Consider the following 14,944-nt stretch of genomic DNA (forward strand, 5'->3'; position numbering starts at 1 on the left):
TGCAAGGTGTCCAGAACTCTCTAGCCGGCAACCTCAGCAGGACTTTCACAGGCTGTCACGAATGGGAACTCGAGCAACATCAAGTGGAGAGGATCTTTCAAACATGGGGAACACCAACACTGGATTTGTTTGCCACGCAACAGAACCGCAAATGCCTGTTTTACGCCAGCAGGTTTCCTCAACAGGGATCAAGGGGAAATGCCCTTTTAATGAGATGGTCCGGAATATTTGCATACGCTTATCCTTCGATCCCGCTCATTCCGAAGATACTGCAAAAGATGAAGAGGGAACATTGCACTCTCATCCTCATTGCTCCCCGTTGACCAAGACAGTATTGGTTTCAAGAACTCCTTCAGCTCTCTCAGCAGCCTCCACTTCGTCTCGAAGCCGACAGTGTCGATGTTAACGAGAGAGGGAGGCCAGATCCGACACTAGGACCCTCAATCGCTGCACTTGCATGCCTGGCTCCTGACTTCCTAGAGTTCAAGGATCTTAACATCTCCTCAGATTACAGGGCGATTTTATCACAAGCCCGTGCGCAAAGTACCATCAAGACATATCGTTTTAAGTGGAAGCGATTCTGTTCCTGGTGTGGAGAAAATAATGTTCATCCACTCCAAGCTCCACCTGAGGACATCCTTCCTTATCTACTGTCTTTAGCTAAAGCAGGTCTGGTTTTCTCGCCCATTAAGGTACATCTGGCGGCAATATCCAGATTCAGGAAGAGTTCCAACAAACCATCATTATGTTCATCATCATTGATCAAACAATTCCTTAAAGGGTTATTCCGAGCTTTTCCTCCAGTTCGCCCCCCCCCCTCCGGAGTGGGACCTCAATATTGTTCTGTCCCAACTGTTAAAGAGACCTTTTGAACCTATTCACAGGGCGGAGCTAAAGTTTTTAACTTGGAAAGTGGCTATTTTACTAGCTCTCACTTCAGCCCGCAGAGTCAGTGAGATACAAGCCTTCACAATTACACATCCTTTCTTACAATTCTCTAGAGACTTTGTGACGCTTAGAACTAATCCAAAGTTCATCCCAAAGGTGCCGACCCAATTCCACATCAATCAGCCTGTCGAGCTCAAAACTTTTTTCCAGGATCCTAAAACTCCGGCAGAAAAGGCATTAAATTCCTTAGATGTGAAACGGTGCCTTAAGTTTTATCTTCAAAAAACAAAGGTCATACGCAAATCTAGTCAGCTTTTTGTTGCTTATGGTCAAGCCACCTTGGGTCAAGCTGTAACAAAGGCGACTATAGCTAGATGGTTGTCATCTACAATTCTCTTCTGTCACGAAAAGGCTAACAAACCTTTAACAAGAAAGGTTAAAGCACATTCCACCAGAACGATGTCAGCGTCGACGGCCCTTTTCGCTGGAGTGACGCTGGAGAACATTTGCCGAGCTGCTATGTGGAAAAGTGTGCACACTTTTACGAAGCACTACTGTCTGCAGTCGGCAACTCATGACACAGCGGTTGGGGAAGCGGTGCTGGGGCATCTCCTTCACTAAGGTTAGACTTTTTATTGTCTTTTTCTTCATAATTTGACTGTTTTAAGCATACATGTTTCATTATAATGTTCTAATCTTTTCAAATGCTGTCCTAGTCCATAATGTACTATATGAAGGTTTTTAATGCATATGTTATGTAAACATGTTTGTGCTCTATAACCTTCCAGTTTGTGTGGGGATGGATACGTTTTATTTTGTCTCCCACCTTCCTCTAACAACAGACATGATGTCACTGCTTGCTACTCTGATTCAGGCATGTGAATCTATGAAAGATACCCCAAAACTGGATAAGAAAACAAGTTACTTACCTGTAACTACAGTTATCCAGTATTGGTATCTTTCATAGATTCACATGCACCCACCCTCCTCCCCGGCAGGGCAGTTCTTTTTTATGGATACTTACTTCTTACTTGTGCTGGGAAAATCTGAGGAGAACTGCCTGGGCTGGGAAGGTTCTATAGGGTGAGGACAGCTGATTGGCTGAGGCTACTATTTCAGGTCTTTTTACATAATGAGGTACATAGGCTGCTAAGTTTTGGGCCTAGTTAGGCCTTTTAGTCTTTTCCAGCCTACTACAAGAAATTTTTAGGCACTGCTGTTGTATATATTTTTACCGTGGGACTCCCGCCTCGACGACTGGTAATGATTCAGGCATGTGAATCTATGAAAGATAACTTGTTTTCTTCCATTTTCACTTAATCTCCAAGGAAAGAAATCTCCCCGTCTGTCTGCTAAAACATAATCCTCAGTACTTGATCTGTTAACTTCATTGAGCAGTGCTGGGTTATTTTCTTTATTATCCCTATGTCATCTCCTTATCTGCTCCCCTTTAAGCAAGACTCGGCTGTATTTTACTATCTAATCTTTCTTCCCACTTAAGCACTGCTATCCCCTTCCTATGCCCCTCCCTATGCCCCCACCTGCTTCACCTACCCATTGGGCAGTTAATGCTCCATAATGGGATCCTCACTAAACACCTCTACCGGACACTAAAAACATCTCTGGGTTAGTTCACAAAGATGAGGTTGCACAGCAGTTGCTCTTCGTAACAGGACCCCAGTTTTACCATGCCAAAAATCAGTTGGAGATCAAAAGCACCATTCGCAAGGAATCACACATAGTCCTACATCATTAAGAAGCATGGATAAGCATTCATTTGCAGCTCATTGCGAGTGCCAGTGAATGCAGAACTAGAGGCCTGCCCTTCTGTGTTAACTTTTGTAGAATGGCTATTTTTGTTTATTATTCCAGCCCCAATCCCCTAAAACTTACCCAGGCTAAAATCAAAAAGTTAAATAGACATAATATGTCTCACTGAGACATGTCTTGCAGAGTGGAATATGGATTTTTTTAGTTATTTTTTTAGTTTTTTAGATTATTCTGTGCTACGTTCTGACAATCCTGTGGTTTTCGGTTGTAGAACTTACAATTTCCTAGCAAATGTGAAAAATAGTGTCCAGTTTTAATAAAGGCACTGAGGCGAAGATTAGTCTTTTTCTCCTTTACTTTTTTTGTCCATCAGCCACAATAATAACTGTAAACGTTACCACATTGCCCATGAAGAGTACGGAAAATATGTAGTCCTTACATCAAATGACAATCTATGACAGTATATGTAATTCTTCAAGTTCCTTCCCTCCATATTTTTTTCTGCAACCTCAGCACTCATTGATAGCCTTTTATCATTCTTGTTTCTGCTCTGCAGGGGTTTCGTAAAATATTCTGTATTAACCCTGGTGTCCAATATAAGTCATGAAATAAAATCGTCAAGGATTTTGTTGCACAACCAAATGACTGTAAAACAAATATCCGCAAGGCAAGACAATAAAAACATGTCTTCATTGTGACTACGTAAATACTCAACCAAGCTATTATTCCTTAACTTCATAGGGTTGCATCATCTTCATCCGATATATGCCTGCTGGGTAGTATAATTATTGCCTCTTTGTCCTTAATTAAGCAGAAATATTTTCTTTATACTTGAAAGGAAATTTTATAATCTATGTCAGAACGGGAGGCCAGGATAATGCTAGCTTAAAGCTTACTTATCACTAATGAAGCCACCTATGCCACTGGATTTAAATAGAAATGTTTGCAGCTAGAATATGATGATCAGTCAGCTGCCTTCATGTTATCTTCCAGGCAAGCTCCCACCATTTTCACCCCATTGCTCTCCTGGCCAAATGTGCTTCAAATTTTGAGATAACAATCCCTGCCTTTTGCATTACCCAACTTACCCACCTCACTATAGTGGGGACAGACACTGCCTTGAAGGGTTTTGTAATGTCAATAAGCAGATGGTTCACCCCCGGAGGTCTGAATTCCTTTTCCATGCTCTTCTTAGGCTGTCAGCTTCTCTTCCAGGGGATCCTCATCAATAATCATAAGCATTAGAATATTTCCGCCCATGCGCGGGACCCCGGAAACACTAAAATATATGTGCCCCACATATATATATCTATATATATATATATATATAAAAAATAAGCAACAGCAGCCTCATACACATCAGAGCTGAATCATGCTGCAAGGACTTCCCATCATAACATGAAAACATGCATTAGAAATGGGGAAAAACAACAATAAAACGTGTTTTGAATCAGTTTTAATGCTCAGCAGATAACAGAAAATCTCATAAAGAACTGAAAGCATAGACCGCTCCCAGGCTGCATTGCAAACCACCAGTCTAAAAAGACTGAAAAGCTAACTCATAGCAACATAGAGATAAAATGATAACATGCCTTTAAGGCACTCCTGACCCCCAGCTTCCCATCATGCCTCAGGGGTGACAGTTGGGTCAGTTGTTCTTTCCGGCTCCTTCCGGAAGGATCCTGGCAACACAGCTCCACTTCTTTCTGATTTTAGTCAGAAATACTCTTTACTTTTCACAACTTTTTTACCTTACTTCGACGTTTTCCATCTGCTGAAGTAAGAAACTGTCCTTTTTTGACAGTTTTGGGAATTTTTTACATCTTAAAATGCCATCTCTTTTTGACTCCTACCCTTCTTGTGGTAAAAAGAAGGCCAAGACAGACTCTCATGAGGTCTGTATCCTTTGTCTACCTGAGGACCATGACCCTAAAACCTGTCCTCACTGCCAAACCCTGTCCAAGAGAACTTTGAAAGACAGGGAAAGAATTCGCCTGTATGGCCTGGCTGACAGATCTAGAGGAAGGTCTCCGGTGAGGAAGGGCTCCAAGAGGTCTAGAACGCCATCAAGAAGCAAGACCTCACGTCCTTCAACATCAGTGTCGGGCTCGGCGCTGAGAAAAGATCTACATTTATCCAAGAAAAACCTTTGACAGCGTCATCGACGACGAGGATTTGTGACCCTCCGCCATCGTCATGCCGGCGACGATCGGTGTCGAGGAGCATCAAGTCTCCGCCATAGTCAACCCGGCGACGATCGGCGTCGAGGAGCATCACCCCTCCGCCATAGTCAACTCAACGTCGAGGAGTAGGGGCCCTCCGCCGTCGTCGACACGACGTTCGGCGTCGAGAGCAGGTTCCCCTCCGTCGTCGCAGATCCATCAGCGATAGACGTAGAGAGCCAAGAGTCTTCCGCCGTCCTCCCCGTTCTGCGAACTGATTACTAGGGTTTTGGTCATCTCCTTTTAGGGCCCTAGTTTTATGCACCAATGGTCAGTATCTTGCATGGCTCTGCGTTTCTGGCACAGAAAGTAGTGTACAGAACTGACGTCAGCGCTCATGGGTGGCGCCTAAGTACCCTCCATGACGTCATCTCGGCGCTGACGACGCCAGTGACGGACGCGGAGCCACAAGACACCACCCACTGACGCGCAGGGGTACTGCTAAGCGAAAACTTTCCGTATCCAGTCTTACGCCTGGGGATATTTTAAGGTAAGGAATCTATCACTAACTAATGTCTCTTACTTGTACGTTGATACCTTCAAGGCCTATATACACTGCAACATTCATCGTGTCCCATCCCTACGACAGTATTTAAACAACTAAACTCAGTTCTCTTCTCCTTACTGTGGGTGTGGGGCGTTGTCGCAGCAGGGTAGCTCTGATCACCGTGACCCAACTGTACGAAGAGGGTGGTTTGAAAGGGCCCAATCTTGAGATGTACTAATATGCTGCACACTTGCAACATGCAGCCGGATAGCTGGATGGGGAGATTACTGGAAAAAGCACCTACTGGCAGGATTAGTGGCAGCAGATCGATTATCAGTGGTGCTGATGGAGGTTGCGGTAGAGGCCAAGGATCTAACCTACATTGCTTTTCACATAGTGTACATATGGTAACGCTATGTGGAAGTGATCCTGAAGAGTGCCATCTTTCACGGAGAACTCTGTCCGGATGCTAGCATCGGTGTGGCAGATGATGGTCAAGGTCTTTTTGGGCATGGAGGGAAGGTGGCTGTGCACTGTTGGGGGATTTGTACCCAGGTGACTTTTTTGCTTGCCAGGCTTTTGCATTGGGACAGGGGCATTGTTTTACAACATATAGGATAGACCGAGATGGCCAAATTGACTGACATGGCTCACATTTCCTGCTGCACCACAGTTGACGCACACATTGGATGTGTTGCTGACCTGCGGCGCGGGTCATCATTTGGTTACGCTACTTTATAGGGTGATGAGAATGGATGCAGCGAATACACCGGCCCGGGCGTGTGCATCATGGGACAGCGATTTGGACACCCCATTAGACGACAGAACGTGGGCAGCTGTTTGTGAACTCACACACAGTGTCTCCTGCAATGCTTGCTTCAAGCTAATGCACTAAAATTTCTTCCACAAGACATATATGACTTCGGAAAATCTCCACTGCATTTCCCGCACCCAGCCCCACAGTTGCCCATGATGTAATGATAGTGGGGAAGACTTCTTACATCTGACATGGCGCTGCTGGTTGGTGCAAGACTTTTGGGCACAGGTGGTGACATGCCTGTGGAGGGCTTACGACAAGACTGCACACCATTACACAGTTTGTTTGGATGTGTGTCTGCAATTGGCGCTGGCCTTGGCCAAGCACAGAGTGACTATAAATTGGATGGGTCAAAGGGCTCCAGGGGTAGAGCAATGGTTTGGAAATTTACAGGAGTGGGCAGTGGCTGAGGAGGTACACATGAAACTGAGCAGGCATGATGAAAAACTGGGGGATGATATCCAGACATGGAGGGAGGTGTGTGGTGTGTTCTTAGACCCCCAGGTCCCTGATGACAGTGAGGATACAGAAAACAATGTAGATGAGGATATTGATCAGGGTACAGCAGAGGACTGTTCCTAGTTGTAAAGTGGTCTGTGCAATAGCACAGGCTTGGTGTGCCTCTAGGTGAGGGGGAGTTCTTGAGATGTTGCAATTGAATGCTGATTGGCTACCCATTTGAGCAACGTATCAAGCTTCATCATGTATTGTACTGGGTCCTAACATGACTGCTGCTGTTCATTATGAAAAAATAAACATTTTTTTAAAACAACTCCTGAAAAATGTAAACATTCGATAACATATCATTTCATTAGCCGGATTATATAAGAACTGAGTGGCAGTTGCAGCCGATTTAATACCATATGATAAAACCAGCGATTTAAAAAAACAATATCTAGCAGGCTTTAATACAAGGCAAGCAATACATGATCCAATGTTTGTACTGCACCATTGCACAAGTGACATCTCCTATCAGCCCAGCTTATGTGCCACCACGAACTCACAACACAGCTTAAATGGATGCAATTTAATCTAAACATAGTATGCAGCAGTGAACCCCATCTTCCACCCTCAATAGGGCTGAGGGGACAGCACATTTCTTGATCTTGTTACTTCCTTCAGCCTTTTTTGTTTCACAGAATGGCGAATATCCTGATACATCGACCTATAGAGGATTTTTATGGTCTCCAAGACAAACATACTCCTATTTTGCAGGTCTACCAATTTCTGATGGATACATCTGCCTGTGGATTCCTCACCTTTTGAATTACCCCTTGAACCAGCATTCCATGGAAACTTTTCTCTTCTTTGCTCTCCCACGTCAACGAGGGCGTCACAATGACATGGCTCCACTCGCGACACCGCATGATGTCATCTGAGCCATAAGAAGATCTCGTTGGTATGCGGACGTCAGTTTTGTTTTTTGCCCCAGTATTGGAACTTTCATAGATTCCCATGCTTTGTATCATTCCCCGTCGTCGGAATGGGAGCCTCGGTAGTATCACAACCATAGAAACAAAAGAGAAAAAATAGGCCTAGGCCTCATCTCCTTTTGTATCCTATCACCCTCTTTGTGCAAAAGAGACCAAACTTTTATCAGGACCAATCAGAACAGCCTCACCCCCTAGAACCTTCCTGAGAGAGCTCAGAGCCTCAGATTTTTCTACCGCACGTTGTGCTAGGGAGTCTCCACTGAGCTCTGCTCAGTTTTTCTCATTCTAACTGTTATTTCTTCAAGTTTTCAACTTCAATCAGGACATGTCTGACAAGGAGAAGAAGGCCTTATTCAGGTCCTGTGCGTCTTGTGGAAAAAAGCATCTCTTTGTGGAAGATAAGCATGAAAGCTGTATCTATTGCTTATACCCTGACCACAAGGCCACAGACTTCAAAATTTGTAGAACCTTCTCTACTAAGACACTTCGAGACAGAGAGGGACGGCTTTTGACCTGGCTTCAAAAAATGAAGCCTCAGAAGGAGGTTCTATCATCAGATGAACAGGATTCGATATCTCTGGCTTCCTCTCACAGATCCAAGAAGAGGGGTAGGTCTCCTCCAGGTTCTTCTTCAGCTGAGCCCCCTTCTAAGGCCCCTCATAAGATCTCTGATAGGTCTGGGAGGGCTAGTCCCCTTAAATCTCCTCACGGAAGTGAAAAGGAGAGGCAGGGACAGGCTGCTGGACTACTTACAGCCTCTAAGGATAAAAAGGAGGTTTCTATCTCTTCTCCTCCGTCCAAAAAGGAAAAGACTAGTGACAAACACTCTACTGGCACTTCAGGATCCCTGCCTGAGAAAACACTGCGTCCGTCGACGACAAAAACATCAGGTACGTCGACGACGATTACTTCTGTGAAACTTCCCGCTGCTTCCTTGGCTCCGTCGACGGGCTCGTCGTCGGTATCGGTTTCAGCGTCGAATACTTCGTCGTCGTTTAAGGTTCCTGGTTCGTCGACGATAACATCTTCAACGTCGACTATGGTTTCTGGTAAGCTGCTGTCGACGGCATCGTCGACGACGAAAACTACGACGACTTCTACGACGACAATGATGGTGATGACGACGAGTTCGTCTACGAGACCGTCGACAATCATCCCGTTGACGACGGCGACCAAGACTCCGTCGACGAGGTCTTCTATGCCGTCAACAATTCCGTCGACGATCTCCACAACGTCGACGACTGCTCCATCGACGAGGCCTTCGACGGGTAAAAAACTGCAAATCCCTCTGCAGAGGATGAAAATTACACCTGAGATGACGTCTCCTCGACGAGTTTCGGAACATCTGCCGACAATGCTTCTGGATGACGATTCGGAGGAGGATGAGGACAATGAGGTCCGTTTTGGGGATGCCTACAGTCCCTCAGACTTAAATGTAAAATTACAAGAGACTGACACGGAGGAATACTATGAGCAATCTGACCAACAAATGCATCAATATGTTCCACAAGAACTACGTCCACCTGGTTTAGGACAGGACATGGTGGCTATGCCCGCCTCTTTAATTTCTGACCTGCAGTTGATGCTGCAGGACTATAGGAACAGGTTTCCTTCGGAACAGTCAAAGCAGTCTACGCAACCTCCACCTCAAGCGTTGCCGCAAGCGCAACCAGTAGTCGAACTTCCTCCCTCGCAAGTGGTGTCTCTCACACCACCAACGGTCATTCCAAGGGTCCTTTCCCGGACACCGGATCCAGGACCCTCCTCTCCTATTCAGCAGGATACCTCTTCGGATGATGAAGTGCAAGTGGATCCCTTGACTGATCCATTGCAGGACCCAGACTTCGATCAAGGAGACAGTGAGTTGCAAGATCCAGACGCCACTGGTCGGGATACTTCTATTTCCCATTCCAGTCAATATAGGGAGTTCCATAACCTAATGGAGAGAGCTGCAAAGAGGTTTGGACTACCAATTTCGAAGGAAGAGTCTGAATGCTTCCTGTATGACTTTAAAACAGAAGGTCGGTCAAATCCATTCCGATTATTGAGCATGTGTGGGAGGAAGGTATGAAAATAATGCAAAATCCAGCCACAGTGATTCCAGTTCTCCCCAGGTTGGAAAAGAAGTATAAGGCTCCAGATGGCAGTCCAGCTTGTCTTCTTGGGCAGCCGAAGCCTGATTCGGTGATATCACAGGCTGCTCAAAGTAAGTCCAAGAACCCTTCAACACCTTTGACTACGCCTCCGGATAAGGACGGTAGGCGCCTGGATAACGCGGGGAAGAGGTTTTCTTCCATGGCCAGCTTACTGGTTCGTGCAGCAAATGCTCTCGCCATTCTAGGCAGATACGATCGCCAGATGTGGTGTGACATAGAGTTTGTGGAACACCTGCCAGACTCCACGAGAGAAGAGGCAAAGAGGGTTCTGATGGAGGGAGAAAAATCATCCTCTGAAGTCATCGACTGTGCTATGGACATAGCTTCCACGGCTTTTCGAGCATTGGCAGGGTCAGCTGTGCTTCGTCGCCAAGGTTGGTTGAGAGCCACCTGGTTTCGTCAGGAGGTCCAAAATAAGATCCTGGACCTCCCATTTGATGGAGAGCTGCTTTTTGGTAAGCATGTTGATGATGCCTTGCAGAATATAAAAAAGGATACGGACACGGCGAAGTCTTTGGGATCACTCAACTACCGTAAGGTCCCCTTTAAAGGTGCTCGTGGCAGAGGTTTCTATTCATATAGAGGCAACACCCAACAGAGATATTCCTCTCAGTCTTCACAATCTTATAAGACTCAATATTCAAATCAAAGGCACGGACAATCTGCTTCTTACTCTCGCCAACCTCCCCGAGGACGTCAGAACCGTCAGGAACGCGACAACACCAAGAGACAATAGCGGCCTCCTGGCTCTACCTACTGTTCCTCCTCTCCCAGTCACATCAGTGGGGGGGACAGGATATCATTTTGCCTGAACAGCTGGAAGTGTAAAACATTGGACCAGTGGGTCCTGAATAACCTTCCTCCAACGAGAACTCTAGGCGCCACCCGCACAAAACATCTGGGACTGTTCCACCTCGAAGCCCACCAATTGTTCCTCAAGGGGGCAATAGAACCGGTACCTCTCTCTCAGAGGGGCAGAGGTTTAAATTCCAGGTTCTTCCTGGTTCGGAAGACGGCACAAACTTGGCGCCCCAGACTACCTACGAGAGCTCAACACTTATCTCATCAAACTCTCTTTCAGGATGGTCACTCTCCAAGAAATTCTTCCTCTTTTGAACCCAGGCGACTATTTGGCAACTCTGGATTTAGAAGATGCGTATTTCCACATTCCAATACACCCAGCTCACAGACAATATCTGCGATTCACAGTGGGAAAGAGCCATTTCCATTTCAAGGTGCTTCAGTTTGGCCTTCGGTCTGCACCTCGAGTATTCACCAAAGTGTTGGCACCAGTAGCAGCTTTTCTACGAAAACAATCCCTGGAGGTTTTCCCTTATTTGGACGACTGGCTTGTCAAGGCTCCATCTTTCAAGGAAACCTCTCAAGCTGTTTCGACTTGCATTCAGTTTTTCAGTCACCTGGGCCTTCAATTGAACAAACACAAGTCAGTTCTACAGCCCTCCAGATCCACAAGGTCCATTGGGGCCATTTTAGACACGACACAATGCACAGCTCGTCCTTCAGAAGAACGTCAACAGAAGTTGATCATATCGGCTCGCCAACTGTTCCGCAAGAAATGCCTTTCAGTCCGGCAATACAAGTCCCTGCTCAGGTCGATGTCATCCTGCATACCATTAATACCTCATTGCAGGCTGCGAATGCGTCCTCTGCAGGAAGAGATTGACAAACAATGGTGCCAGACAGAGGGATCAATCAACGACAAGGTGTTGGTAACACCAACATTGAGAGAGGCATGCGAATGGTGGCTAGTGCAGGACAATATCGCACAGGGTCTGACGTTCAGAGTTTCACCATCCCCTCTGATCATGACAACGGATGCCTCTTTGGAAGGCTGGGGAGCGGTGCTCCGGGAGCTTCAAGTCAGCGGGCACTGGAATCCAGAACAACGTCAGTGCCATATAAATTTTTTGGAGCTAGCGGCCATTCGTTTGGCTTTGCAGGCTTTCCTTCCCAGAGTCCAAAATCGTACAGTGCTGGTCCGGACGGATAATACGATGGCCATGCACTTCAACAAGCAAGGAGGAACGAGATCGCAAACTCTGTCCAAAGAAGCTCAGAGGATCTGGGATTACGCGATTCTACACAACATAAATTTGAGAGCCGAACATCTGGCAGGCTCTCTTAATGTCAAGGCGGATACCCTGAGTCGCAAGACAGAGGTGAATCACGAATGGGAGTTGAATCAGTCCATTGTGGAGACTTTGTTCTCGGTCTGGGGGGCACCAACCATCGACCTTTTTGCCTCTCCGGTGAACCCCAAATGCCGGTTTTACGCAAGCAAGGTTCACCATCAGGAATCTCTGGGGAACGCCCTTTCGATGGCCTGGTACAGCGCATTCTTTTACGCTTTTCTGCCAATTCCCTTCATTCCTCGAATACTCAGGAAAATGAAAGTGGAACCATGCAAGATTCTTCTCATTGCACCAGCTTGGCCCCGGCAATTTTGGTACACGGAACTCCTTCTACTCTCCCAAGCTCATCCGATTCGCTTACGACCAATTCCTTCCCTATTGTCGAGGAATCAAGGACAAGTTTACCATCCGGATCCGAAATCACTGCACTTGACAGCGTGGCTCCTGAACACAGAGAGTTCCGTCATCTGAATCACTCCCAGGAATGTAGAGACGTTTTGTCCCAAGCTCGAGCCCCGAGCACTAATAAGACTTACAAGGCTAAATGGAAGAGGTTCTGCCTGTGGTGTTAGAGACAAGATCTCCATCCTTACAAATCTCTACCTCATCAACTTTTGCCATATATAATATCATTGGCAAAGTCTGGGTTGGCGCATTCATCTGTTAAGGTACATCTTGCAGCCATATCGAGGTTTAGGCGCAGTTCTTCAGGCCCTTCCTTATGGTCCTCTAGGATTATTAAACAATTCTTAAAAGGCTTGTTTCGAATGTATCCTCCAGTTCGCCCTCCTCCACCAGTTTGGCAACTCAATCTTGTCCTGGCTCAACTCATGAAAGCTCCGTTTGAGCCGGTGCACAAGGCGGACTTGAAATTCCTGTCTTGGAAACTTGCCTGGAAGATGTGTTTGTGGTAAATGGATCTTGCTGAACGCAAAAGAGTGAGGTTGGGGGTGGATGGAGATTGTCTCCAGTGCTTCTCCAAAATTGTAAGGTTTTTCCTTTTGTCATAGAGAGCTTTGTTGAACCAATGAGCTGAGGGGGTGGGTCTTTTCCTTTCAATTTGAAGTTGAGCAACTTTGTCGATTTTGACTGCGAGGATTGAGAGGCAAAGGGGAGTGAGATTGTTGACATCCGTATTGGGGTCTAGACTAGGAAGAGACTGCATAGCAGAATCACATAGAGTCTCAAGATCAATGATTTTTGTGTTGCGGAACCACGTAGAGGCTCTTTTGGGTTGGCCGAGAGTTAAAATGTGAGAGAGGTGAAAACAGAAAAAAATGAGGAAATGGTCAGACCAGTCAACACGGATGGGTGAAGCAGTGGTAATCTGGTCAGATTTGGAAATCACAAGGTCCAGAATTGAGCCCTTGGTATGTGTAATTTCCGAGCAGTGTTGTGCAAGATCGTTAGAGGAGAGAAAGGTTGCAAGCTTGTTGGCAGCCGAGTCTTCCACAGAGCCCCAGTGGAGATTGAAATCACCTAGGAAGATCTGCTTGTCTCTATGTGAATATTGGTCACTAATGAAGTCCTCCATGAAGGAAGAGCAATTACCAGGCGGGTGGTAGATGGTATGGAACCTGAAGGGTGTGCCATGATGATCTTGGAATTCTAGGGAAAGGCATTCAAAGGTGCGAAAGAGGGTGGTGGGAGAGGCTTTGATTTGGTGGGTGTTTCTGAAGATAATCGCAATACCTCCCCCTCGTAAATTATTCCAGACGCAAAGTATTGTGATGTAAAGGTACTCACAGTGTACCAGTATAAAACGTGACAGCATACAACAACCAGTGGTGCTGATAAACCTTTTTGTATTAGTTAGGGCTTAAGGTAAACCTCATTTACCATCCACTGAGTTTGTTTTTTTAACTACTTTGCTGATCTGTTTTCAAGAATGTGAATCTATGAAAGATCCATTGCTTGAGAAAAAGTTGACTTATCAGTACCTATAGTTCTCCATCATTTGTTATCATGTGACCTGCACTACACATCTACATTAGATGCTTAAAAAAATCAAGCAGTTGAAGCTGCAGGGGAAGGGCTTGGATCCCTGTTATGCCACCTTATTGACCACAGTACAGGTCACATTATAAGGTGGGATAGTCTGTTAGTGTTAGTTGAGGGAGTAGGAATAGTGTTGTTTAATATTATTGTTCCAAGGGTTCCCATCCAGATGTTGGACACTATTCAGCCAAGTGAACCTATAAAACATACCTGTGCTGGGTAACTATAGTTAAAGGTAAATACCTGTTTTCATACTGTGGTCCTTCTTAGGTTCATCTCAGCCACTGAAATTTGCAGAGCAGCTACTTGAAAGTTTGTTCACACCTTTTAAACAGATACTGCCTTGACAGTGACTCCAGCGCTGATGTTCATGTATATTAAACATTTCTGCAAATGTTTTTTTTAACTGAGTTATCTATATCTGGCTACTTCTTCTCACTCTTGATCTTACATTTCTGACTTGAGAACCTAATGATGATATTCTGAGATTTATATCAAATATCCTGGATGTACTGTTACTTTTGCCCTGAAATGCACTTTACCGGACTAGTACTGTATTGCGTTTTTTGCACATAGACTGCTAATGCCGGATTGTATTACACTGTGGACACTTTGTATTGTACTTTTGCACATATATGTTTGTATTTCGTCTCTGTACTTTTATGGTTTTAACTTAACCGAATAAAGTGGTTTGACTGACTGACGGATATTCTAGCCATTAATCATAAATATCAGTTATGAAATGCTGTGGTTATTATTTTTTGATTATCAACTTTATTGGATTTTAAACATTACAATAATTCATTACACTTTGGCATGCAGTACTTTTGCAGAAGAAATGCTGTGTTAAGCTTATTTGTAGAGCATATTATCATCTGGCAGGGTGAGTGTCTAGGCACACCTAGGGCCTAGTTGGACTACTCAAAAAAACAGGTCTTCAGCTTCTTGCAAAATTCAAGAAGCAAGGGGGAGGCTCTAATTTGTAGAGCCTAGTCGTTCCATGCTTTAGGAGCAATACAG

General features: G+C 45.3%; 2 protein-coding genes across 5 annotated transcripts in view; both read left to right on the forward strand.

The window, feature by feature from the left end:
* The window catches only part of HDAC4 (histone deacetylase 4), a 1,308,595-nt gene that overhangs the window by 1,138,107 nt on the left and 155,544 nt on the right, over window positions 1-14,944 (forward strand). The window lies entirely within an intron of this gene.
* Window positions 7,943-10,509, forward strand: LOC147731252 (uncharacterized). Its single transcript, XM_086958712.1, is given in 2 exon segments — window positions 7,943-9,629; window positions 9,632-10,509. Coding segments are annotated over 2 exon segments (2,565 nt in total).

The sequence above is a fragment of the Lissotriton vulgaris genome, chromosome 2_1 (genome assembly GCF_964263255.1).
Source record: "Lissotriton vulgaris chromosome 2_1, aLisVul1.2, whole genome shotgun sequence".
Classification (NCBI taxonomy): Eukaryota; Metazoa; Chordata; class Amphibia; order Caudata; family Salamandridae; genus Lissotriton; species Lissotriton vulgaris.